This window comes from Vespa velutina, chromosome 21, assembly GCF_912470025.1.
Source record: "Vespa velutina chromosome 21, iVesVel2.1, whole genome shotgun sequence".
Classification (NCBI taxonomy): Eukaryota; Metazoa; Arthropoda; class Insecta; order Hymenoptera; family Vespidae; genus Vespa; species Vespa velutina.
The window spans coordinates 2,683,957-2,711,402 of NC_062208.1; the positions used below are offsets into that span (position 1 = coordinate 2,683,957).

General features: G+C 34.4%; 1 protein-coding gene and 1 long non-coding RNA gene across 4 annotated transcripts in view; one reads left to right on the forward strand and one right to left on the reverse strand.

Moving 5' to 3' along the window:
* Positions 1-1,586: 1,586 nt before the first annotated feature.
* LOC124956387 lies at positions 1,587-26,188 on the reverse strand. 2 transcript variants are annotated; one of them, XR_007103234.1, is made up of 8 exons: positions 25,682-26,188; positions 25,434-25,606; positions 24,959-25,118; positions 12,337-13,676; positions 10,307-12,119; positions 8,574-8,814; positions 7,170-7,226; positions 1,587-6,553 (listed from the first exon to the last, which is right to left on the reverse strand). It is a non-coding gene; the product is annotated as an uncharacterized LOC124956387 (long non-coding RNA). The 2 variants fall into 2 exon arrangements; XR_007103235.1 differs by lacking the exon at positions 7,170-7,226.
* The window catches only part of LOC124956380 (probable serine/threonine-protein kinase tsuA), a 42,026-nt gene continuing 16,755 nt past the window's right edge, over positions 2,176-27,446 (forward strand). Inside the window, exons 1-2 of one of the 2 annotated variants that reach the window (XM_047512126.1) lie at positions 2,176-2,717; positions 3,655-3,881. In XM_047512126.1, coding sequence (XP_047368082.1) covers positions 3,678-3,881 — 204 coding nt within the window. In that variant the 5' untranslated portion in view covers positions 2,176-2,717; positions 3,655-3,677. The remainder of the gene's footprint in view (positions 2,718-3,654; positions 3,882-27,446) is intronic. The other variant, XM_047512128.1, reaches the window with a different exon arrangement.

Below are 27,446 nucleotides of genomic sequence, written 5' to 3' on the forward strand. Positions count from 1 at the left end.
TGGATTAATCATCATAGGCTTCCGTCTTCCGTGTGAAAAGTGAAAATCGTTTGGGAATGTTGAAAACATGAGAAATCCAAGGATATCTCAATTGTGAGAAAAATTACTTTTCGTAGATATTCTTGGCCTGTTCTTTCGTTAATCCCTTCTTTTCTCCTCCTCTCGAACCTCAAATTATTAGCACGAAAGAGTCTTTCGACGTTCTTCATTCTTTCTCTACCTTACACAAACTAATCCTCCTACTACTTTCTATGATCTTATTCGATAACGAAAAAAGGAAAGAACAAACGAATATTTCGTGAAAGAATTTCGAGTTTTGTTCTTTTAACCATAATACACAGAGAAGAAAAGTTTCCTTTCGAATTTCTATGAATGTCGATTTTTTTTTTTTTTTTTTTTTTTTTTTTCATTAACAATCACAGGCTTTTCATAATGAACAAAGTAAAAAAAAGAAAAATCGACGTTAAATTTAATTTCCGGCGATAATGTCGTACATCAAAAATCATAAAAAATATTTTCGATTCGATCGTATTGCTTCGATCTTACTTTTTTTTTTGTTTTGTTTTGGTCGAATGATCATCACGTAGGAGTAAAAAAAAACCATTACTACGATAAGCATCCTTTGTTCCAGCATATATCTACATAAATAATTTCAATGATCGTCTTATACATATGTATATACATATAGGGTGGGCTGAGGCCAAAGGCTTAGAGTTCTGAACAATCTGAAGAAAAAAAAAAAATAGAAAAAAAAAATGTAGTCTGAAAAACTTTGACTTTTCGAATCACCTTTGATTCGACCCTTCGTCGTATGCATTTATACAAAATATTTCATCGTCCTTGAACCCACGATGAAAAAGGAAAAGATGCATTGACATCCGAAGACGAGAGACACTAAAACAATGTCAAAATAATGTCTCCTTAAAGTCTTCTCTCGTTTTCGAGCCTTCTTTTCATTGGATTATGTGAATGGAATAACTAATAGAAAATAAAATTACCGGACGTGCACGTTCTTAACGATCACTTTATGAGTGTGTCTGTGCCTGTGCACGTCATGTTTGCGACGTTCCTTTTTTTACATTACGTACGCATGTACCTTATATATTCGACAGGGTAAGTACATATCCGATCGATCGTTGCTGTAATCGACTTAGCCTAATTTATCCTCTTAGGAAAGTTAACTCACTCACAGTTTCCCGTTTCGTATCTCTCGCGATCTAGCTTCTCACGTGTACATTCCTAATTATTTCTTAAACTGTTACTAATTTTCTAACGAAATTACTTCATTCGTTGTAGTATTCATTTTTTCTTTCAAAAAGAAAAGGAAAGAAAAAGAAAAATAATTACGATTAAATAATTTTATCAATGATCATGTTCAAATAAAAAAAAATGGACATTAAATCTTTCGACGCACGCACCTACGCACGATATAATAAAAATAATTATATAATTTTAATAAGTATATGAAAAAATTATTGATAAAAAGCGTGCGTAGCAAAGAGCACGATAAGAAAAATAAGAGAGAGAGAGAGAGAGAGAGAGAGAGAGAGAGAGAGAGATAGAGAAAGAGAGATAGCAACAGAAGAGAAAAATCAACAAATCCAAGAAAGAAAAAGAAAACGAAAAAGAGGAAGAAAGAAAAATAAAGAGAAAAAGAAAAAGAAAAAGAAGAAATCTAAGAAAAGGGCCTATACTTAAGGTGAACCTTGAGTAGGTTTGCTCTACCGTAACAAGCCATCGTCCTGGGTCCAAGTGTGTCTCGTAAAAGAAAGCAAAGGGTCGGCGAACGAAGGAGAACGTTTGCGTGGACATACGACGTCCATGTTCCTGTTCAACGAAAGCGGCAAAACTACGCCCCCGCACCACCGACGCTAAAACACACACACACACACACATCCATCCATACTCATACCTACGAACCATATCCATAGTCATACGTATCTATCCATCTCCATCTCTATTTCTATCTCTGTCTTTCTCTCCTTCTCTCTCTCTCTCTCTCTCTCTCTCTCTCTCTCTCTCTCTCTGTCGAGTTTTCTCTGAAGCTAGTATATCGCCATACAGGAAGGTCGTTCTCTTTCCTTCGCTTGGCTTTTGAGTTCCCGCTTGGTCGACTACTACTATACTATAGAACGTGCAGCGCTACTACTTTACTCGTTCGCGCGGATAGTTAGTACTGGCGCAGCGCTCGTCGCGTGCACTTCGAATGCGCTCCGCGTTCGTTCATCTCCATCTTTCTTTTTCTGTATCTTTCTCTCTCTCTCTCGCTCTCTCTCTCTCTCTCGCTCTCTCTCTCTCTCTCTCTTTCTCTAACTCGCTTTCTGTGTCGCTTTATATATATATATATACACACATATATGTATATATATATACATATATCTCGCTCTTGCTCTATCATTCCTCTTTCATTTTTTATTTCGAAAAAAAATATGTTCGGTCTAACAATCGTTTTCATTTCTACGTGTTAAAAAGGAAATAGAAAAAAAAGAGGTAACGCTTGAAGGAATTCGTGAATTTTGTGACACGTGATATGATTATCGTCTCAGTGCTTGTTTGTGTTCTTATCATTCGATTGCTTCGTTAATTCTAATTCGATTGGATTGTGAACTTGGCTCGATGATTAATTTAAAATGATTCTTCATTGTTGAAAGGGAAGAATTTCTAATTTATTTCTTGTCCCTCCGTTCGTTTAAACACGACGATATATATTTGTAAAAGTGAGTATAAATACTCTACAACCTCTTTATAAAGTTTTGATATAATTTATCGGAACATCCTTTATCTCTCTTTCTCTCTTTCTCTTTCTATCTCTCTCTCTCTCTCTCTCTCTTTTTGATTAAAGATAAGAATACTAGTTTTGTCAGTCGGAATTCTTTTAGCATTTTCGATTTCATTCAAAACTTTCGTTTGCATTAGAAGCAAAATATTTATGTAGGAAAAGAATAAGCAATTAATAAGATTCTCGTGTGTTATTAAACAGTTTTTTTATTCGAACTTCTTCTAACATTTCTTTTTTAATTTTCTTGACACGCATGAACATCCGGAGGTACCAGACAACACTCTGATTTCACTTGGACTTCAAATTATACATATATATATGTATACAACACACACACATACAAACACGTTCAAAGTCATTCCCCTCGACACCTTTTTCTTTTCACTCGCAATCACGACATTCCTCCGGTAATTACCGTATATCCTAACTCAATTTCTTCTGTACAACAACTTTGAGTGGCTGCAAATTCGATGGATTGAATTTTTAAGCAAAGTTACGAGTCATTTTAAGATCCTCGTCAATTGTAATTCACTAGTTCCTGTTCACGCAAAAATACAAAATTGACAATGTCTCTCTCTCTCTCTCTCTCTCTCTCTCTCTCTCTCTCTCTCTCTCTCTCTTTCTCTTTTTCTAATTTCTATTCCCAACTTCCTGTCTCCTAATTGTTTCCGACGTATCTAGGATAAAACGATTATTTCAATTCAAGAAAGAATCATAGTCTTTTGCTATTAACCCGTCCACAATTCTTACTGCTTTCACTGTACACATGAAAACCAACGATACATCAAAATCTTAAATATTAACGAACAAACAAAATAACATATTCGTATAGTAATGATAAAATTCGTGATATGAGAATGGAAATTAAATTTCAGGTAAAATCGTGTATAAAAGAAAGATGTTGAAACACGTGTCGGTGTCGCCATGGAGAGGGCGAGCAGACAGCGTGAGTCTATCTTCGAGCGGGGGTGCAAGTAGTTGCGGAAGCGGAAGTCCAACCCCTGGTCACACGCCACCACCGTCGAGAGCATCGTCCTGTGCATCTTTAGCACCCTTGACCGCTCTCTCGAGTTTTTCTCCGGCTGATACAGCACCACAACAGGTGAGAAGAGATACACCAACAAATATCATGAATTTACGATCTAAACTTATGACAATTAAAGTATATCATACGTTGAACCTAAAAACTTTGTAACATTTAAAAAACTGTGGGAAGCTACTCTATTTCTCACTGTAAAACGAAGAAAAAAGAAAGAAAAAAAAAAGTGACTTAATTAAACGAACAACGAGAACGAAATGATAATATCAAGCGTGACGTGAGTAAAACGTTTTAATATTTTTCATGATACTTTTATTAACAGCTGTGGACGACCACGTGCGTCCTTGTACAATAATGATGATAATGATGATATTATATGTATGTATGTACTGAGAAGATTAGCCTTTTTAATTCACATCATTCTCGTCTATATAACTAATAATTCAGTAGCAATGAATTTAGCTTCAACGAAAGACAACACTAAGATAACGACTTGTTTATCAACTCTTTATCATTATCGTGTTTAATAGAGAGAGAGAGAGAGAGAGAGAAAGAGAGACAGAGAGAGAGAGAGGGAGGGTAGGTATTAACAACAACAACAACAACAACAACTTACATTCGCGCACGCATATACACACAAACACACACTTATGCATCTCTGAAATCTTCCAAATGAAAAGCCACAACTTCTCACGACGATCTTCGAAATGTTTCTTCATCTTCTTCTTTCTTTCCCTCTCTCTTCCATTCGTTGCAAGTAGAAGACGTGCGGTTTCGCGTCCCTTTTTGCGAGAAGAGAGAAACATGAGTCTCTTGAGGGCCTTCATCCTAACGCAAGATGTTTAAGAAGGACCCACTGCTGCTTATTTTTCTTTTACATCTGCTTGTCGAGACACACACATGGAATTACTTTCTCTCTCTTTCTAACGCTTACGGAAATAAGATTTTTCATCCAGTCGCTTAGCTAATAGACCACCAAGAAATCATCATTTCAATGATTTATTATATTAAATTAAATATATACTTTCTAAGAATCTAAGGGATATCCGTCCCGAGTAATTTTTAGCACTCGACTGTAGCAACACTGTATTCTTGGCTTAATAATTATCATTATAATTGTCGGATTATATGACTCTACTCCTCCAGTCATTATTCTGTTGCTCTTCTCTACGCGTGCAATCATCTCTCTCTCTCTCTCTCTCTCTCTCTACTCTTTTCTTTTAATAATCACGCGTAAATACAAAGAATTTTTACTCTGTTCAGACAAGCTACACTCTGACCCGTTTCACACGCGACTGCGCAAAGGTCGGAGCAAACGCACCGTTTCTTCCGTTAGATAGACTCGCTATTAACTTCGTTTGTGATGACCTTTACTATCTAAATTCTCTTTTTTCTTTTGCTTCTTTTTTTTATTCTCTCGCAAAAAAAAATTCATGCGCTTTCGAAGCTTTTTCTTCTTCTTCTTCTTCTTCTTCTTCTGACGTTTCATTCAAACGGTTCAAATATATTCGCTAATAATAATAATAATAATAATAATAATAATAATAATAAAAAAGCTTACGTTTTTTCAATCTATGAAACGTGTGCAAAAAATTTTAATTCGTCATTAAACGTGTGAAATGAACTGCGCGCAAAACTTTCCAAAGTCAATATCTATATGAGTAGATCTCACATTGTAAAGTTAGCTGAATGGGGTACTCGAAAAAAGATCTCTAAGTATGAAAAGAAAAACAACAAAAATACGAGAAAAAGACAAAAAAAAATTGAAAAACAGAAACAAAAAAATAAAAAGAGATCCTTCTGTCGGTAAGAGAATATAAGTGTTAAAAGCGAGTTCCCTCGTTTTAAAGCAAGCGTCCCAAGCTCGTAGTAAACCTTCCATCTTTTTTGTGTCTCTCTCTCTCTCTCTCTCTCTCTCTTGAACGAAGAATTCTCTGTGAGAACCCCGCATACCGAGCGTCGCACATTGCGGCTAACTCACAATGAGAAGTGAAAAACTATACGAGCTGCGTTTACCCTTGCGGATCCACTTAATCGCTCTTATTCTATCTCTTTCTCTTTCTCTCTCTTGGGCCACTATTACTGTGGTAAAACTTGACGTAGGAGTCCCTTTCGAATCTCGTTTCGCTAAGAAAAATTCAAAATAGAAATCAACGATTTTATCCGGAAATGCAAGGAGAAAGCTGTTTAGACATTTTTTTTTTTTTTTATTCTTCTACTTTTTCCTTCTTGCGCATTTTCTTTTCTCCCTCTTTTTTCTTTTTTCCTTTTTCCAAAAGAAATAAATCCAAAACTACACTCTATACGCTATAATAAATCGACTCTACGTGATATATATATAGGGTCATGGCGATCGTACCTAACTGTTCCTGTTTTGTCGAATTTCCTTCTCGAAAATAAAATGTCTCGTCATGCCGATCGCAAAGTTCCATCATAAACACTGACAATAAATGCAACGTCATGTGCATCGAGAAAGAGAGAGAGGTGTCTGCGATCATGAAAGATCTTTCTCGATTAGTTACAGCCTTTGAACGAATGGAATATAAGAAGATAGAGAAGACGAACCAACTTATAATCCAATGGTTTTGTCCATTCTCGCATTTTTATTATTTTCATCTCCATCCTCTTTTTCTTCTTCTCGATCTTCAACGATTAGATTAATTGCTGAGACGTATCATATAAAATGCATGTAGTCCAGTAACCTTTTTCTCTTTCTTCACAATGAACCGTTATAGCTGTGAAACGGTTCATATTAATAATGATAATGATAATAATAATAATAATAATAATAATAATAATAATAATAATAATAATAATAAAAGAAAAATATTAAAAATAATTGATGCATCAATTAATACAAATATTTCTTTGGGATATTCGTTTAGCCCTTTGTCCCTCGATCTTAAACAAAACAAAACAAAAAAAAAAAGAAAAAAAAAGAAAAAAAAGAGAAAAGAAAAAACCTATAAAAACCACAAGATCTCGAGGTAGGTAATCCAATCTCATGTAAAAGTCTGCTCATACTAATAATTCCAGGACAGGTACGAAAGCGTGCGGCAAGTTTCGTTCCGCTGTTGATCCCTGAGCCCCAGAGTTGGTAGCCCAACAGCATACACTGTTCCCCTCTTGCCCTCTCTCGCACAACGACATCCGGCGCGGTAGCCCGTGTTTCCGCTTTTCTTCGACTGCGAGTTTTAACTCGCGACTCTATTGCACAAATCCACTCTCCGTTTCCCATTTGAAATTGGCTATTTTTCAAAGTTTCCATGAAATGCTCAACACTTTCCCCCTCCCACCACCCCACGCCCCCACCATTTCAAAATCGTATCTAACAATAAATAATGTTCTTACAAAAATCTTCGCATCGATGACTCCGTGTGAAGGTCGATTCCCAAGGACACGAAGGATCTTGAAAGAAAAAAAAAAAGAAAAGAAAAGAAAAATAAAAAAGAGAGAGAGAGAGAGAGAGAGAGAGAGAAAAGTGAAAGGGAAAGAAAACAAAAAGAAATAAAAATAAAACAGACAATGCCTAATTACATATTTCATGCAATCCCCCATAAGAATGATTACAAACAACTATAAATAATTAAAAACAAGATTGCACTGCTATAATCTCGGGAATATAAGCAAGTGAAATTCTTTTAATGAGTTTGACCATAGGTATCTCCCTCTTCCTATGCATTTTGGCTGGTTTTTCTTTCGTTTTTTTTCTTTTTTTACTTTTATTTTTTTCTATTTCTTCATTCATATACCAGGAAGCGAAATGTAGAGGGTGGACATGATAAATCGTCGACCATGTTAATTATCACGTGTTGTGGTATCTAGCCCGCATCATGGCTACTACTATACGAGCGATCTCGTCAAGGCTTTCTCTCTCTCTTTTTTCCAACATGAAAGGTTCTTGTAGCGTGGATCACAATGGCCCGTAATCAGGATACAACTCATCCGGAGGTCCTTGCCCAGAACCAAGGATACTTCCCTCATCGTGTGGAATATTAAATTGCAATACTTTTGTTAAGTCGATATCGATTATGAAATTTGATAATATTCGATTAATAATATTCATTGACGATAATATTAATTAACGACAATTAACTTAATCTGTTTAAAGAATTTCAAATGAAATATTTATAACCGAACAAATATATCTTATATAAGGGTACACAACAATTATACGATTATAATTATTAATTAATGAAAAATTAATAACGCTATCGGCCAATTGGATATGTAAGCATCTTATGATAATCTATTTAAAGAATACTAAACGACCCTTACAACGTTCTTTCATGGATAATTATAGGTTTATTATAAGTCGACCGAAGCGAGACTCCAAGTCTCCTTCTTTCGTTCTTTCATTCGATCTCTCTCACAAAAATGAACTCTCAGCTTGTGATTCTTAAAAGAGTGAAAGAGCTTAAGTAAACACATTTTCACGTTACAAAAAGAAGAGAGAAAGAGAACGAGAAAGAGATCTAAAACATCCTAAGAGATCTTTTTCCATCGAATAAATATATTCGAGAAAAAGAGAAAAAAAGAATAAGAAAAAAGGAACGAGAAAAAAAAAACAAGAGAAAAAGAAGAAATAATCCAGATCGTTCTCGATTTTGAAAGATCGAAAAGAAATTGATCTGATAAATCATGAGATCCATCGATCGATCGATCGATCGATCGATCGATCCAATCCGATACAACTCGATTCGATTCGATTCGATTCGATTTGATTCGATTGGATTCGATTCAATCGTCACGAACCTTTCTACGATGTCGTCTCGTTACGTCCAATTAGTACTAAGAATTAGCTTGGAGCTTTGGCTTCCGTCGCGATAAAGAACCCCGTTCGGTCGCAACGCCATTTGAAATAAATAAAATCGTAAAGTGGTCTTCTTCCCGGTTTATCTGCATCCTCACTGTCTCGCCGTTATCTCTGTTCTCCCTTATCTATGCCGTTTACCCGTTTTTCCACGAAACCTAGAGAGAAGAGCCCTCGTTCGAACTAAAAAAAAAAAAACAAGAAAGGAGTTCGGTCGTCGAGTCAATTTAAGAAAAGAAAAAAGAAAAAGAATAGAAAAAGAACAACGAAAAAAGAGAGAAAAAAGAAAAGAAAGAGAAAGAAGAAGAAAAAAAAAAAAGATTTCATCCACCCAAACTAAAGTCGTACGTTGATGATAAACGAATCCGTATCCAGAGGCATGACAAGAATGATCCGCAATGAGATGTATGTGACGTAACATGAAAAAAAAAAAAAAAAAAAAAGAATTAACTCTTTAAGTTCGATCTTTCATTAATTCAAGAGCCCCTGTGAATAGTTGAAACATTGATAATAACGAGTTTATTGCTTGCGACGATAATAACGTACGTCGCGACGTACGCGTTATTGTCGATACGATAAATAAGAAAACTAATGGCGATAGTAGAAGTCTCTCCTCCTCTTTCTCTCTCTGTTATCTTTTCTCTTCTCTCGATCTTTGCGCCATTCATGGATACTTGATTGAAATTCCAGCACTTCTATTTCTCTTATTTTCAATCTAAAATCTTTCGCAATTTATTCGAAGGTATTAATAAAAGAAAAAAGAAAAAAAAAAAAAAAAAAAAAAAAAAAAAAAAAAAGAAGAAAAAAGAAAAAGAAATTCAATCAACTTCTTAAACTCCAATGGACGTTTAAATAACGTTCAGATAATTTCCATTGAAAATTTCGTTTGATCGATAGATCGAAAGATTGCAACTTCAACCTTGTCTCGTAACATTCTGCCACGAGGAACATTTCTTGGCCAAGGTCAGTTGGTGATAATTCCAACCGATTGAAATGGTCGATACCATACACTCACTTACACACACATGCACGCAGGCCAACAAGAAGAATAAAACGATGTTACATCCTTGATTTGAGAAGTAACTGCAAACCGGAATTCGTTGCTTAACTAACGGCCGCGTAATCGTTTATTACGTAACGCTCGACGATTCCTCTCGTTTACCTTCCAAGTACATTCAAAGAGATATAATAGTCGGAGGTTTTGCTCGGATGAACTTCGCGAGAGATCGGGCTTAATGACGTGCGTTTAATTCATCATCGAGCTTGAAATTGTGCTCGAGGCTAAGTCGAATGATTGGCTCTTGAATGCATCTTGGATTTTAATTTAGGAGAAGTTTAAATGCATCAGTTTAAACGCGTTGAATAGATTCAAATGCCATCTATGTGTAATGCCATATAATCGTCGATTTCTAATCGCGTACAACAACAAGTTTCGTAATAATCATGTAGGTACTTTTAAAAGTCAATCAATTAAAAATTAATCGGAAATTCGACCGATCGATCAAACTTCAGGTCGATTCGTAGAGATTACTTGAATTCCTCAAGCATGAATGTCGTTGGGGGATTGGTCGTGTGTAACACGAGGTGAAAGCATAAGACCAGCACGTGGTCCCCGTCCGTTGCAATACGGGAAAGTGCTATTGAAAGAGTATTGGTACGGGGAATTCACACTAACCGGTTGATCCCGGATGAATCAATAAATTTTCTTTCTTTATCTCCATTTATCCTTGATCTATCTCGAATGAACCAAATTCAAATCCTTGTCGCTTTATTTCTTTTCTGTTTTCTTTTTCTTTTTCCTTTCTGTTCTTTTCTATTCTTTCTTTTTTCCTTTTACTTGAAAAAAATTCATATACGTCCGTTCCTTCTCGTTTTTATCATTGGAATTTATGAATTCTCATTCAAGATAAGTACGAGAGATTCTTAGAAGTAATGATTATATTTAGATGATGCTTTCCTCGATCCATCGGCTCTCTGTATGAGATTACGATGTTCACATTGCGAGCACGTGCTAATGCATTCGCAATGTGTATATATATATATATATATATATACACGTACATAAGTACGTAGGACACATCGTGACGTTTAATAGTCAGGCGCCAAATCGGCTTATGTCACCGCGAAAGTTCGCGGTAGAGATGGCAATGGTGTCACTGAGTAAGACGACAAATTGCATTCTAAGAATCTCGCACATTTAACGTCCTTGAGAATAAACATATCCAGAAGCTGGAAACGTTTCGTGCAAGTACCCTTAAAAAAAAAACAAACAAACAAACAAACAAACAATTGAATTTTTCTTCTCTTTTTTCTTTTGTTTTTTATAGTAACAAAGACCAAGTAAACCAAGGAACCTAATCGATATTAAAAATCAATAAGTAATTGCATTCTAAGAATCTTTTCCTTTGAACATCCTACAGCACGAATATTAAAATGCTCGTAAACATTCTGCAAGTATCCTCGAACAAATTTGTACGAAAAAAAAAGAAAAATATATAAATAAATAAATAAATAAATAAAATAAGAAACGAATCAATCGATTAAATCAAACAATAATGGACCCTCATCTTTCCAACAAAAGTCAAAAGTGAAATATCGAATGGACTTTAGAAATTAATATCTAAAATTCATTATTTTCCCTTTTGTACTAAATTTACAAATGACCTATTCTTCTTCTTCTTCCTATCGAAGCTTCTGTTCCATACTGAATCGAACATCTGGCGCAAGACCAAAGGGAAAAAAAAAAGAAAAAAAAGGGGAAAAAAATAAAAAGAAAAAAAAAAGGAAAACAAAAAAAGAAAGAGAAAAAGTACAACAAAACAAAACAAAACAAAAATATAAAAAAAAGGGTTAGGGAGAGAAGAATTGCGGCGAGTTCCCGGTTCTCTGCAGATGGTCGAGCTTCTCCTTCGTGCAACGCCGAACAATGAACGATTGCGACACTTAACATTCTTGGCGTATGGCTTTACGGAGCTCGAGGCTCTCTCTCTCTCTCTCCCGCTCCCTCCCTCTCTCTCTCTCTCTCTCTCTCTCTCTCGCTCTCTCTCTTTCTCTCCGTTTGTTGGATGGGGTTCGAATAATGATACCTTGAGAGATCCTGACTGTACAATGCTCGAGGGCCAAACCTCCCTAGCCCTCCCTGTCCCTCCTTGTCCGTCCCTCCCATTCCTCCCGACTCCCTCTCGTGCGGTCAAATACGAGAAGAAAAAAAGAGAATAAAGTTAGACGCCACGTTTCCTTGGTGATGCCACTTCCGATCCCAGAAGAGAGTACAAAGACATCGATTCTCGAGCGATCCGGTCTACGAGTTCGATGGAATCAAATAATTGTCAAGGAATTGATCAAAGCAATCCCTTCATTCACGATCGAGTCAGTAGTAGTTCTCCTCCTTCGATCATCTCGATCAGAATTCAACTTTAACAATACACAATGGTGGTACTCTTTCAACCATGAATCATCACGTTAAAGTATGACGACGATACGGAAACCTAGAAAAGAAAATTTCCTGGCTCATTTACCCGCTCACGTATCAGAAATAATAATAATAATAACAATAATAATAATACTACTATTACTACTACTACTACTACTACTACTACTACTACTAATAATAATAATAATAATAATAATAATAATAATAATAATAATAATAGTAATAGTAATAGTAATAGTGTGTAACCTATTCGCGAGTTAACGTGTAGGTACCTCAAGACAAGTTAGCCACAACGAGATAAAAACTTTCTGTCTTTAAGAAGGATCCTAGAGAGTCTCGCGTTACTCATTCGACCGCAGGAATTAATCATCTCGTTTCTTCCTTGGTCTCTCTCTCTCTCTCTCTCTCTCTCTCTCTCTCTTACTCTTTCTTAACATCACCCAACGTTTTCTATTCTGCTTTCGATTCTCAACGTTACCTGCTACTACGAGAGATGTTCTCCGGTTTTTTTTTTTTTTTTTTTTTTTATTCTAAGAAGAAGCAAGAAAACCCATATGTACCGTTAAGAGACCCTTTAAAATTCCACATCCAGAAAAAGTCTAACAAAATAGCCTAGACGATTTTTGAATAGAAATTCGACGAAAAAAAATGAAAGTGAACGATATATCCTTTTAATTTATCTTCTTATCCATTCGAGATCTTGTTCTATACCTATTTCCATCGAATAGTTATGATACACTAGTGAAACGAATCTTTTCTTGTCATTAAGAAATAGTAAGTAAATGCTGGAAGGTCCGACGGTATAATATCTAGAGGGCTGCTCCGACCATCTGGCATACAGTGGTCCCATTGACTCTTTCTTTTACGATGACTCCACCTCCCCTCCCCTCTTCTCACTCTCTCTCTTTCTCTCTCTTTCTACATCGTTTCCTCGCCGCGTCCCATTCTATCTCTTCTCGATATCAATGAACTCAGCGTTCAAGTATATGTCCGTTGTTTGATAACCAAGTTTACTCTTATAGGGCTAAAAGGCAAATATTATAAATTATATAACGAAATAATGTCATACGCGTAAACCTCACCCACACATTTTCATAGATTTTACGTGATACCATATTCATCACGAAATACTACAATGACGAAAGATTATTTTAGAATGATCGTTGCGCGACCAATGAAAATTCATGAACACGATATCAATCGTATCTGTTTCCTGTTGGAGACTCTCAAGGTCAGAGAGACCCCCCACCCATTCTAAATCTGACGAGGAAGTGTAAAGGGTCGTACCTACTATTACGTACGCGTGTAACGAGATCGAACTTAATAGGGTATGACCCGTTGATCCATAGAATATTGTGGTGTCTCTGCTCTTTGCTGCCCGTTCAAAGGCTGACCGGATGGAAGATAGAGAAAGAACGAAGGGTTCGAGACAGCCGGAAGTTCGATCTGTGTCCTCTGTACCAAATACATGATGGCTGCTGTTCATTCGCTTCGATGCAATCGCATTTCGTCCTAAAGTGGGTTGACCGGAAGGGATTCGTGTGGATAAACGATAGACATATCCTGATCGTCGAAACTTTTCTTTCGATGTTTTCTTTTTCTCAGATATCTTCTTCAAAAGCAAAAAATTTATAAATAAATATATGATTCGAGAAAAGAAATAAAACGAAAGGAAAAAAGAAAAAGAAAAGAAGAAAAAACAAAGAAAAGAAAATCATTAACATATTGATCACTAAAAATAATTAATATTATTATTGGAAAGTATATCTTTTAAAAATCTAACTAAATGTTACGAATGAAATCTGAAAAGAATATTTTAATTGAACTTCATCGAATTGAATAGCAATCATCCAATAACTAATCCTCGTGTTCAACGTATTCATACAATTACGCATTTGATATTCATACAATCATTTTTTTCAATACTGCCAAATGAATAATTTCATTATATATATGAATATATACGAAGACGTGCGTAGATTATGAATATGAATGTGAATATGAATGGTTTCATATATATATATATATATATATATATATATATATAATCTACACAGAGATTTCATATTGTAAATATACGAATCTATACAGAAACAGTTCGTAAGTAATGAAATAAGAAAAAAAGTAAATGCATAGAAGAAGACAGATAGACAGTGATTATATTCATTATGTCTACGATCTTCGTTAAAGTATTAGACATATGTACATACATAGTATACGTCGTGATATCGTGTGAGAACGGTCAGTGTACCATGTCGGTGTTCACGCTTCTCTCACCCACTACATAATTCTCTCTCTCTCTCCCTCTCCCTCTTTCTTTACTACATATATAAATATATATATATATATACAATATATATATATATATACAAATGTGTGTATGTAAGTATGCATGGCCCGTTGAAACGCGTAAACGCTCGTAATACACGAGAAGACTCGGTAGCGTACGTGTTACGATGTATTATGAGTTAAACAACGTAATGATAGGCACGGCGCCAGCACCAAGGCGTATCTCTTTCGGACTGCAATCTAACGGGTGTCTCGATCATACAACTTTCTCTCTCAACCGATCTTCGTGTGAGAAAGAGAAAGAAGGAGAGATATCTAGAGAGAAAGAGAGAAAAAGATAGGAAGAAAAAGAGATATATAGATATACAGATAGAGAGAACAAATCTACTCTGGTACTTCAGAAATGGGAACAAACTGAACGATGAATGATCATACAAGATAAACGATTCTTGTTCAGAGTTTCAAATTCGAGTGTTCCGATGAAAGAGTTAACGTTCCCTCCTACCAGGAAACTTCCGGTGCAATGAACTCTTATGGAGAAACTTATTATTGCTATGATGGTAAATTCGACGAGGGAAAATCTTAAACCTAAAAATAGGGTTAACTCTTCTAAAGAGAAAGAAGGGTTCGACAGACTATACATAGGCATTAGTATTTACGATCGAAAGTGCAGGTGCATTACTGCACCTGCGTAGGACAAGCATCAACTCCTACGAGTATAATAATAGAATCTTGCCTAATAAACCGATAACGTCGTTCGATACTGATGCTGATGCTGATGCTGATGCTGATGCTGATGCTGATGCTGATGTTGTTGATGCTGATGCTATTGCTGCTGCTGACGATGATGATGATGATAATGAAGATTTTTTTTTTCCTACGATCCGAGCATCTAAGAATATTGCGTAAAATCAATTTTCATCTCTATTGTTTCTTACGACAAAAAATTTCCTATCCCGCACACGTCATTCGCAAAGAAGGAATAATGACCTTTCTTTGTCTATCGTGAGTCGTTTAAAAGAGATGATTAAAAGGATAATTCGAAAGGAACTGACGAACGAGGTGAATCATGTGCCTTCAAGGAAATACTCTCGTTGGTATACACAAATACTTACGTAAAGCGAAGAAAGGGAATTGGTTTTCGTCAAAAATCTTGCGCGAGCTTAATATCACTACGTTTCGTTATAGTCGATTAAGACGTTAAAAAATGAAATTACCTCGATCACCGAATAAGATGACGAAGAAGAAACTCGGTCGAGCTTTTCTCTCCGTGGAGGATGAATTTTTTGGTCTCGTTGTAGCCTCGCGACTTATTGACACTTGGTCAAGTGAAGTTAAGAGGACGGGTTAAATGAGACATAACAGCGGCGAACCAAGATGACGTCCATTTTATTTTTCACCTATAATATCCCGTAAGGAATAATATCCCGTAGGAATAGTCGATGGAAAAAAGATTCACTTTCAATACAATGTTCTTTAATTAATTAATTAATTAATTAATTAACTAAATAATTAATTAAATTAATTTAACCGGAAAAGAATCAAACAAAAAAGAAGAATTTAAACTTTAATATTTTATGCAACCAATTGTTTTCGTTTCGGTTGGCTACCTTCGTTGTCTTCTTTTGAATTATTCATGCAAGCACTGCGTTAGTATATAGTACCCTTCCCCTTTATTACATACTGAGATAAACTGCCCTTGCCGAGACCTTATCGGCCTCGCTTACGACGTCCGCAGTCAGGTGTGCGTCCTCCGACGATTCTCGGATGCCGTCGACCGAGAACAAGGGCGATTTTGCGCTCGCCCTGCCGTGACGTGCCCCGACGAAACCATAAAAAGAAGTCGACAAAAAAAGAAAAAACAAAAAAAAAAACAAAAAAAAACAAAAAACAAGATAAAGAAACGTGAAAAAAAAGAAGAGGACGATGAAGTACGTGTAATCTTGCATGTATATAGTGACCATCTTGGATTTAATCTTCTTTCGTGACTTCCTCAAATTTATTTCACTAGGTACAAGATCAAAAGAGAAAGAAAAGAAAATAACAATCAGAAAAATCGTGAAACTTGTACACACATTGTATTCTAGTGCATTAAAAAAAAATTCGAGAGAATCTTCGTACGACTTTTAAGTAAAAAAAAAAAAAAGAAAAAAAAAATCTTCAATAAAATTTCCAAAAACTTCTTCCTCCATGATCTATGAAAGAAATTAAATCAAATGATTCGCGTAAAACCATAACCTACGATTACTATAACATTTCCTTGTCTCGTACTCACGAAAAGATCTCGTATTCCGACGAGAGGCCTTAATAGAACTCTCGGCACGCGTGTCACATATGCATGTATGTATATATATATATATATACACATATACACAGATATAAATACAAGATGTCCAGAAGCTTACAAGCTCTGAACGTTTCAAGTGGGTCCGTAAGTTACGGCTTGTACGACAGCTGTAAATAGGCATCACGTGAAATCACGTATCTTGTCTAGACACAAAAATAAATAAAACAAAAATGTTTTACTCTATCATTCAGACACAACAAACGAAATTCAATCCTTTCGATCTTTAACCCTAACTATTAAATACTTGAAATCTCTACAAGTATTAGAAAAATTTTACGATGAAAATTCTAATCGATTTTCTTTCACGAAAGTTCCTTCTCTCTCTTTTTCTCTAGTGAGCAAAAAAAAAAAAAAAAAAAAAAAAAGAAAAAGAAAAAACACGAAGCGGTATCGTTCCTACGAGAGATTAGAATTGTATGTATATAATCGACGGGATGGAAGCAAAATGTCGGCATCGTACGCATTGTTATAGCGGAGAAACCGGATGCGAGCGTTCCACGCACGGTCGCTCTGTGTGCCGCTAATAATCGCGCGCGCGTGTTGGTGGTAACAGGGGACTTAAAGTTGCTCGAGTTGTTCTCGTTTAAAACAATCAGCAGCAGAGGAAGGACCAATTATACGGACCTGCTATGTTCTGTCACCGACCTCTACTAATTCACTATCGTATCGTAGATAATTTCGTTCGATAATAGAAACATATCTAATCGTCATCATAAGAAAATCGAATGGAAAAAATAAAAAGAAAACAAAGAAGACATATCTCCAAGATCGTCATTATATATTAATCAATGTTACTAATAACGATAATAATCTTTTTCTACAGAAACACCTAATACAATTTGACGAGTGCTTATCATGCATATGATTGATGTTAAGCTAATTTAGATAGATAATTTACATTTATTTACTTCGTTTATCTCATCGAATTAAAATCGATGAGAAAATCTTTTACAACATCTGACACTGACTCACAACAATTATATTAAAAATTGACGATAATTAAATATTTTAGTTAGACAAAAAAATTGACGATATTAAAATCGACAGGACGAACTAGTACGAGGTAAAAAAAAAAAAAAAAAGAAAAAAAAAATAAAAGAAAAGAAAAGGAAAGATTTAGAAAGAAAGTCATCAATTTAACATGCGTAACTAATAGTCGTGTCGTGTCGTGTCGTGTCGAGTCTAGTGGGTACGTAACTATTGAAAGAAAAGAGAGAGACAGAGAGAAGAAACGCGTTAAAGTAAAAAAGTTTTCGCTTTCGAAAGACTCGTGCCAAGAAGCCATGTGTGTCCTTGAAGAAAAAGACCTTAACTAATGCAAAGATGAACACAAGAGGAGGATTTCTCGTCAGGAAGGAAGCTTTTTCCAATAAAAGGAGGAGAAGTATCGTATTATATTCCCTATCGAAAAAGGAAGAACATATTGCGAGGGATGAAGAGAAGAAGAAGGAGGAGGAAGAGGAGGAGGAAGAAAAAGAGGAGAAGAAGAAGAAGAAGGAGAAGAAGAAGAAGACCATACAAGAAACACGTAGAGGAGGGCACGCGATACGTGAACATGTGGGCACGTGCTGCCTCCTCCTTTTCTCGGTCCCTTCCTTTTCCTCTTTGTACTTGCGAAAGGAGGACCGGAAAGCGGTGTCAATTGTCAACCACTTTGATGACTGCTAACATGCGACGACTGGACCACTTCGTTCAATGAAACCAAGAACATTATATCTCCTGTGTGGTCCTCTCATCAAAGAAAGATCTATCTATGAACGGATCTTTAACTAAATCGATCGATCGATCCACTTTTCTTCTTCTTATTTATCCAAAACTTTCGAAAATTTATATATATATTACTTGACATTGTTCAACAATTGCTTCACATGAAGTAAGTCATTGGATCGTTTGTAACTTCAAAAAAAGAAAAAAAAATGGATAAATAAATAAAAATAAAAAACAAGTATCTATACATTTCCGATAATACTTTGACATTTGCTTGGCTTCTTAATATGATGGACTATGACGATGCAACACGTTGACAAATACAGTAGGTCGGTATTAAACGTGCTCCTCATTCTAGATCTACCGTTGCAGCAACGGTATTTCGACTCTATTTGTGAAATAATAAAATCGTTATCCGCTTACGTCGACACTGCTATATTAATTTTTATTCTAATTCATATCATTAGTTTTATTCTAAACAACCAAACGAAAGAAAAGGAAAAAGAATTAATTTCATAACTTAAAAAGAGGAGACGAACTTTCTAAATGAAAAATATCTAAATAAATATTCAAGTAAATAAATAAATAAAATAAATAAACAAATGAATAAATAAGATAAAGTAAAATAAGATGGAGTTAAGAATTATAGATGCGTCCATGAAACCGGAAAACACAACCTTCTTCATATTAGTCAACGAATAAGAAACGAGAGAGCAACGTTGACTGGCAGTGCAATTACAATTGCAACATATAATACATACATGCACACGTTGCCATTTCTATGCTGATACAACCGCCTCCACTCATTCCAAGAGATCAGCATTGTATACTCCATTTTCTTCTATTATTTAATAGCTCGCGCTCGTTTGCATTCCATCGTAAATGGATCCGTTTCTCATCTAATTCTTTTTCTTTTCTATTCCAAATCATGTTCATGATCGAGGAAGACAAGTTTTACTCCTTAGACGAATCAGGAATCTCTCGTTGTTGTAGTTTATTTAGAAATATATCCTACTACCGATTTGAATTAACATTGCCGCAGAATGTTTTTAATATCACGAATATTTCTTAAAGTTTAGAAACTTTTTATCGATCTAAAATATTGTTAGACTCTTATCAGATCAGAATGAAATTTATTATCAATGATTACTAATAATTAGGAAAAAAAAAAAAAGAATAAATAAATTAGCTATCAATTTAAAAGATATATCTAGAGTTTATTAGAGAAAGAGGGAGAGAGAAAAAAAAAAGAAAGAACCATATAAGGATCTGAAAGAATAATTTTTTTCCTTTTCTCAAGCAAGAAGAAATAATAGGGATGAGATGAAAGCGAGGGATTGGGTAAGAGAGAACTCTATATAGAGATCGTCCTGGAAGTTATGTAAACCGGGTCGTGTGACGATTTAGAAAGAGGAGAACAAAAAAAAAAAAAAAAGAAAAGGAGGAGGACGGGAGGGCTGCTCACACGACCCCCCGCGAACTCTTCGTCGCCTTTGAAAACCGTGCAAAGTTCTCTCGTTAAATATACCTATCATATACACGTATATGGTATTGGTAGTTTGTTAGGTAGGTAGATAGGTAGGTAGGTAGGTAGGTAGGTAGGTAGATAGGTGTAGGCAGATATACACGTGTATACACGTACCGTTTCGACCAGTCGCAGAAAATTTCCAAGCGAGCGTGCGAATTGTGTCTTCGTTCGTTTCGTTCAGCAACAATTAGACTTCCCAGGCTTTCGTGGCTCCATTGTTCCAAGTGTTCGGGAAAGTGTCGAGAAAGTAAGAACGGAAGAAGAAGCAGAAATCCATTTCGAATGTGTTTCGGTTCTCATCGACGAAGACGACGACGACGACGATGATGATGATGACGATGATGATAATATATATAGATGGTGGCGATGAAAGATTACTTTCTGAATCTCGAGACAAGAAAATAGCTATTATCAATAATAAAAAGAAGAGTGGACTCTTCGGAATGTCAGAAAATCCTTGTTTTTTTTTTTTTTTCCATTTTCATTTTCACTTTCTATGATTTTTTTCCCCCCATTCTCTTTTCATCGGCTTCGTTTACTTCATATCCTCTTATTATCTAATTTCGCAATAAACTCTCAGCTAGATACTAGATCATAGAAAAATTCCAATAGGAAAGTATAAAAATGTCGGTGGTATATATATATATATATATAAAATTTATTAACTTTTCAAAAAATAAAACGAAAAAATTCACTCTCTTTCAGTTATATTTTCTCTCTTTCCCTCTCTCTTTTAAGAGAGAGAATAAAGACGACAATATCGATCTCGTCTTACGAACATTTCTTAGAACTTTTATAACATAATAAAAGAACGACGATATCACGTATTATCATTATTATCATTAATATTATCTACTAAAGGAGATTCAAGTGTTAGATACGATACTTGAACTAAATAAAGACAAATGTTATATGATACTTCGTTTCGTTGCCGACGAAGCAGAGTACCGATGACAGTCGTCAAAGATAGAAGTAGCTGCAAGAGAGATAACGATGGCAGCAACCCTTTGAAACGATCCACTATGTATATAACGAGACAGAAAGAGAAAGAGAGAGGGAGAGAGAGAGAGAGAGAGAGAGAGAAACTCGAGTTTGTACCTTCTCAGCGGTAACCCGTTTATCTTCCTACGTCATTCTAAAAGACATTTGAAACCGCGAACGAACGTCGTTAACGCACGAAAAAGAGCGTTTGTTACGCATAGTAATCCTATCTTTCCATTACTGAGTGTTGAGAACCTAATGCATGGCTGAACAAAGAATATGAAAACTTTTTTATTCTATTTTTTTTTTTTTTCTTTTTAAGAAAAGGAGCACTACTAAGACCTATGCAATAATATGGATAAAAATAATACTTGACTATGTCAATAAAAATAATACTCAAAATTAATACACTAGACTCCAACTAACTCTGCATATTTGAAATTGATCGAATTTGATTGGAAAAATTAATTTTAAATTTAAATTTAAATGTAAAAAAGAAAAAAAGAAAAAAAGAAAAAAAGAAAAAAAGAAAATAAGAAGATAAAACAAAAAAGAAAATCAAAACGATTCAGGGAGATTCGAATGTTAGTGTTAAATCTCAGATGCTTAATATGAGCACAGATAACATAAATCCAATTTGCTTCTTGGAAAATAAACGTTGGAATGCAAGGAACCGCTGGCGCTATCAAGGCTTCAGGATCGTATTCTTCGTCTTATATTAGCAACGCCATGTCGAGCGATTATTCCAGAGGCTTCGTTCAGAACGAGAATGAAGGGGGCGGAGGAGACGGGTTGCTCAAGACAAGGTGTAGGGTCTGAACCATGCCAGAAGAGAAACTTTTTGTATGTAGACTCTCTCACTCTCTCTCTCTCTCTCTCTCTCTCTTTCTTTTAGCTTTTTCTTAACCGGAAGCTGAACGAAAAGATGAAGAAGAAAAATAAGAAAAAAGAGAGAGAGAGAGGGAGAGAGAGAGAGAGAGAGAAAAACGAGAAGAAACGTACGTGTGCTTGAGTGCAAAGAGTGGACGGTGACAAAAAAGAAAAGAAAAAAAAAAGAAAAAATAAAAAAAAAAATAAGACGAACCGTGCCAGCTAACGAGGAGACAATATATTCGTCTTTTCAAATATATTAGACAAAATACTCATTAATCTCTTTTACGAGATATCCTATCTTTCTTCTCCTTAATTAATCAACAATACACGTCTTTTGCAACAATTAAAAGGAATATGTAAAATAATCATGTAACACGCAAATCTAACGTCTAAGAATAACGAGTAGATACGAAGAAAGTGTACTTAGATTATAAAAGAGAAAGAGAAAAAAAAAAGAACTAAAGAAATTTATTATGCTAAAAGGAAACTAAGGGGGTTGAAACGCAACAATATATATATACTTGATGGCGCCATTCGACGTGCATAAAGATGAATACACTTCGATCACCATACCCACACCTACATATACATATACACATATATATTATCCTGAGAGAAAGAGAGAGAAAGAGAGAGAAACACCGTAAGAACACCATAAGATCCTGACGATCGTCTTGGTTATTTGATCCACGTCTTTCTTTCCTCCTCGTTACAATCGTTATTCGTGTTCGTTGTTCGTACGTGAACGATCGATTCCCATCATCGAAACACACACGTACCGAATGAAAATATATTTTCGTAGGCGACAAACGTGTCTTTACGATAAACGTTCGTTATTTTTGACATTTTATAAAGCCATCGAATAAAATGGAAAAGACGGAAATCGTCTTGACAAGTGTCTTTGATTTACGTTCGTTCGGAAGCCATACGTGAGATAGAAAGACAACGTTTAAAAGGGGTGCGAAGATTTATCGTTTGATTTATCGCTTAACCAACTGATGGTGATCTCGAAGAGAAATAATCTTAAAGTCTCTTTCTCCCTATCTATCTTTCTGTCTTGAATCAATCCAAATTTCGAAATACAAACGAAGATATATATGTACATATATATTGATTTGATTACGATAAAATAATTATTCATTTAGAAATCAACGAGTCAATGTTTTAAACAAACGAAAAAAGACAACAAGTATAAAAAGATTTTACAAAAAAAAAAAAAAAAACAAAAAAAAAAATCTACATATGTATATATATATATATATATATATATATATATATATATATTATTTTTCCCCTCATATACTGATACGTGATATCGCGATACTATCTCCGATAATAAAAATAATCTATCATAAATTAAATTACAATATTAAATGATAACGTGAACGCCATATCTCGTATCGTAAATATTCCTTCATCGAAGAATAGAATGCACGGAAATGACATAGATCGTGGCGTATTGCAAAACAATCTCGATATATGATACAAGGCCGTCATTTATAATTATTCTCGATTAAAATAGTGAAAAGAAAAATAAGCAAAAAGAAGGGAAGAAAGAAAAGAAAAAAGTAGAAAATTGCGGTTGCATAACTATGAAAGAAATGAAAAAAAAGGAAGAAAGAAAGAAGAAATAGAAGAAAAAAATAAACATGAAAGAGAGAGAGAGAGAGAGAGAGAGAGAGAGAGAGAGAGAGAGAGAGGAAACATTAGAAGAGTTAAACTAAGTCCCACTGATTTTTCTTTTTCATCCGCTCTAATTATAAAACGACATCCATGGTTTCTATAATCCCACGACATTTCCGGATTCTAAGAGACTATTTCTCCAACTTTTTTCAATGAGCTCGAAACAACATAGATAGAAACAAGTCTAACCATAGTCAAACGAGAAGATTAAAAAGAAAGGAAGGAAAAAAAAATAATAATAATAATATAAAATGCTTACTCGTTTATCTTTACGAAAAGATGATTCGAATGACACCAGGTTTTTAATTTCGCAAAGTTCGGAATTGAATTCGCATGGAAATTTGAATCAAGTGACTCGATTAAACGAAATACGACTAAACTATAGGTAATAAAATTATTTTTTAAAACTGACATAGGAGAAGAATGAGAAGAATAAAAAGAAAGAAAAAAAAAAAAGAAGAAAAAAGAAAAAAGAGAATTTCTAAGTAAATTCATAGACGTAAACGTAGGCGATTGCTAATCATTTAATTAACAGTAACAAGGCCAACCATAATGATTTCCGTTGAAAGGTGTCGTTTACCTTGCTTTGACAGGAACCCGTACACACAGACGCATAGTCACACACATATATATATATTATATATAATGTGCATATATATATATATATATACCCGGTGACATTTTAAAGAAGCTTACAAACGTGGCAGAAGTGATAATGATAAGGTCGGAGCCCGATAGCGAGACTATTTTTAGTAGAATGACAGGTTCGTCTAAACAAAACTCGATGCCACGAGATTTTAAAATGTTCATTTTTGTCATGACGTATATGTATATATAATAGGAAAAAAAAAAAAAAAAAAAAAAAAAAAAAAAAATATATTTTTCGATTATTAACAGGCCAATGAACGTAAGAATAAAGCCTTAAAACGTTTGAAAATACGTTCGTCTAGCTCGGCTAGATTTTATGGGTTCCCTTGAAAGTGTGCCTTCGAACGACATATGGTGTTGTCTTGGTTTCCCATTACATCTCATCTTCTTTCACTTTTCGACTCTTTTTCTCTCTCCCTCTCTCTCTTTTTTATATTTTACGCTCGATATACCAGATCACTAGAAGAACACGAAAGGAATCTTCTTCGAATTCTTTTCCGTAATACCTCGTCCTCTCCTTCGCCTATTAAAAGTGAACGAAGAAAGATCGTTTCTATGACACTGACGTGTGTTCTAACAGTTCTTCCCTCTCCCTCTCTCTCTTTCTCTCTTCCATTATAAAATATATCTACTCTACAATAATATAACACAATAAAAATATGATAAAAATGTACAAAATATTCTTGTATGTGCCTTGAATCGAATATTTAATTCGATTAATTCCATGGATGCAATAATAAATATTACGTTTATACGAGAAGAATTTGCTTATAAAGTCTGTAAAAGTTGCGTCAAGGGAATGTTAATATAACGGCGCGGATTTAATGTAATGACTTACCAAACGAGTTTACGTATGAATGGACCTGGTGATTCAGTCATCATTCGCGATAAATTTCCAGTTCGTAATTATATGGTAATAAAAAAATTGTTATAATTTCTACGAACACTTCCAATGATGACGATTACCTAAAGAAAAAAAAAAGTTCTTTCCTTCGTTCCTTTCAAAAAAAAAAAAAAAAAGATCGATATAAAAATTAGAAAATTAGTTAATTACGTTAGAATTAAGAACACGCATATTTAGATAGTATATATTTTACATATATACTATCTATATATAAAAAAATATATATATATAAAAAAAGATTTGAATTCACATAAAAAAAAAAAAGAAAAAAGAATTTATTCGTTAATAGTCTCGATCGAAAAAAAAAAAGAAAAAAAAAAAAAAGAAAAGAACGCATATAACATAGATATATAGATCTAAAAATAATCTTCTCTGGTCGTATTTTAAAGTACAGCCCTTTTTTCTTTACCCTTTTCGGTTCCATGTTCACCTTAAAGACGTCCCTTGACAAGGCACAGACTTCGTTTTGACAGACGGACTCTTCTTGTGCTTTCTTCATCATCAGTCACATGAATTTTTTCCCTTTCATTAGCCGCGCACGAGACAAAAGTATCATACGTTCCGACCTTTGTTCTTTCGATTCTTTAAGAGGAAAAAAAAAAAGAAAAAAAGAGAAAAATAAAAGAAAATAAATGTTCGAACAAAGATCGAACGCACCTGAGGAGACATAGTGAGCAGATAATCGTGTGTGTAAGCTTCTTGGAATTTCTACGATGAATCAGAATCTTGGATACACTTCTTTCTTTTAAGAATCAACGTGATCCTCTAAGAGGAAAAACAAGTGAGATAAATATCCTCAAAAATTTATATTCATTATTAATTGCTACGAAACTGTTGTTAGAGGAAAAAAAAAAAAAGAAGTAAAAAAAAGAAAAGAAATAACTTCTTCGTTCGATACTCCAAATTTAATTGCTACGACGGCAAATAATTTCATACTCACTTTCGAAATTCATCGTCCCGAACACGACACGCGTTCATAATTTTACAATCAATTTGAATTTAACACCTGACTCATGTCGTACCTGATTAAAAATATTTCAATATTGAGAGTACTATCTTGAAACGTGTTTACACTTATTCAGATTGCTTTAATAAAAACGACAAAAATCTGATAAGTGGTAATACATACATACATATATATATATATATATATATATATATATATATATATATATATATGTAAATACATGTTAAATAAAGTGAACATCGTCTCAATGAGATATAATAATTTGATTTAAACTTGAAATAAAAGATCGAAGATTGATGCTTAGACACATACATATACAAGATTTACCAAGCTATTAGACGAGCTAATAAATTGTTCTGATCGTAAACTCGTGCTGAAACACGTGTCTCTCTGGGATTGAAAATGTCCTTTCTATCTGTTAACAACATCGAACGAGAGAAAGATAAAAATACGACGAATGTATTTACAAGCATTAATGTTTCTAAGTTATCCAATGATGTGAATGATAATAAAAAGACGATTAAAATAATTCATTTCAGTAGATAGAGACAAAGATTCGAATAGAACGTGCGTCTGCATTTGTAAAAGGGGTGATCTGGTGTCTGGTTATTTTTGCTTCTATGCATACTCCCATAAACCTTGGTTGTTGTACCCGAAGGGTTGATAGCGTTTTATGCTTCAAGCGTAGCCCCAACTGTCTGTCTCCGAGTTAATTATGGACTAATTGTCTAAAGCTCGTGTCGTTCCTCGCTTGAAACTCCTTAAACGTTTTTTTATCCTTTCTTTTGAAAACAGGATGTCCTCTTTCGTCCTCTTCTATCTTCTTCACAAGTTTCTTTAAAATCCTTATATATCTAAAATGGTTTTTTTTCTTTCTTTTTTTTTTTTATTTATATTCATACATCCTTTATAAATATATTAATTATTTTTATTATATTAGGATTATCAATATATTGTTTATTTAATTAAAAAACAATCCGAAAGATAGAAATTCTATGATGAAACATTTAAATTTTGACTGAATTTAAATGCAGCCATCAGCTCGACAGTACTTGCGTTGTTAATAAACAAATAAATAAATAAATGAAGAACATCCCAAGTAATATCGATTGCCCGGGTCTCACCACTTGGAGGTTGCTGCTTTCGGAGACCCACGAGCTAAGACTCTACACTCTACTTATTAAAGTGAAAAAAGTAAACAAGCAAGCAAACAATCGCGAAACGAATCACAAATTTTTTTCCAATTGATTTAAATTGGATGAAAAGTCATGAATTCGTTTGAACGACCTACCTACCCGATTAAGGAAGAGGTACCTTTAATCTTAATAAGATTTGGTTACTCTATTCCATGGTTAACGCGAAAATTACTATGTTATCAATAAAAAACAAAAAACGGATTATATTAATAATATCATTAAAGATAATATTTTATATAATAATTTAAAGAAGCAAATA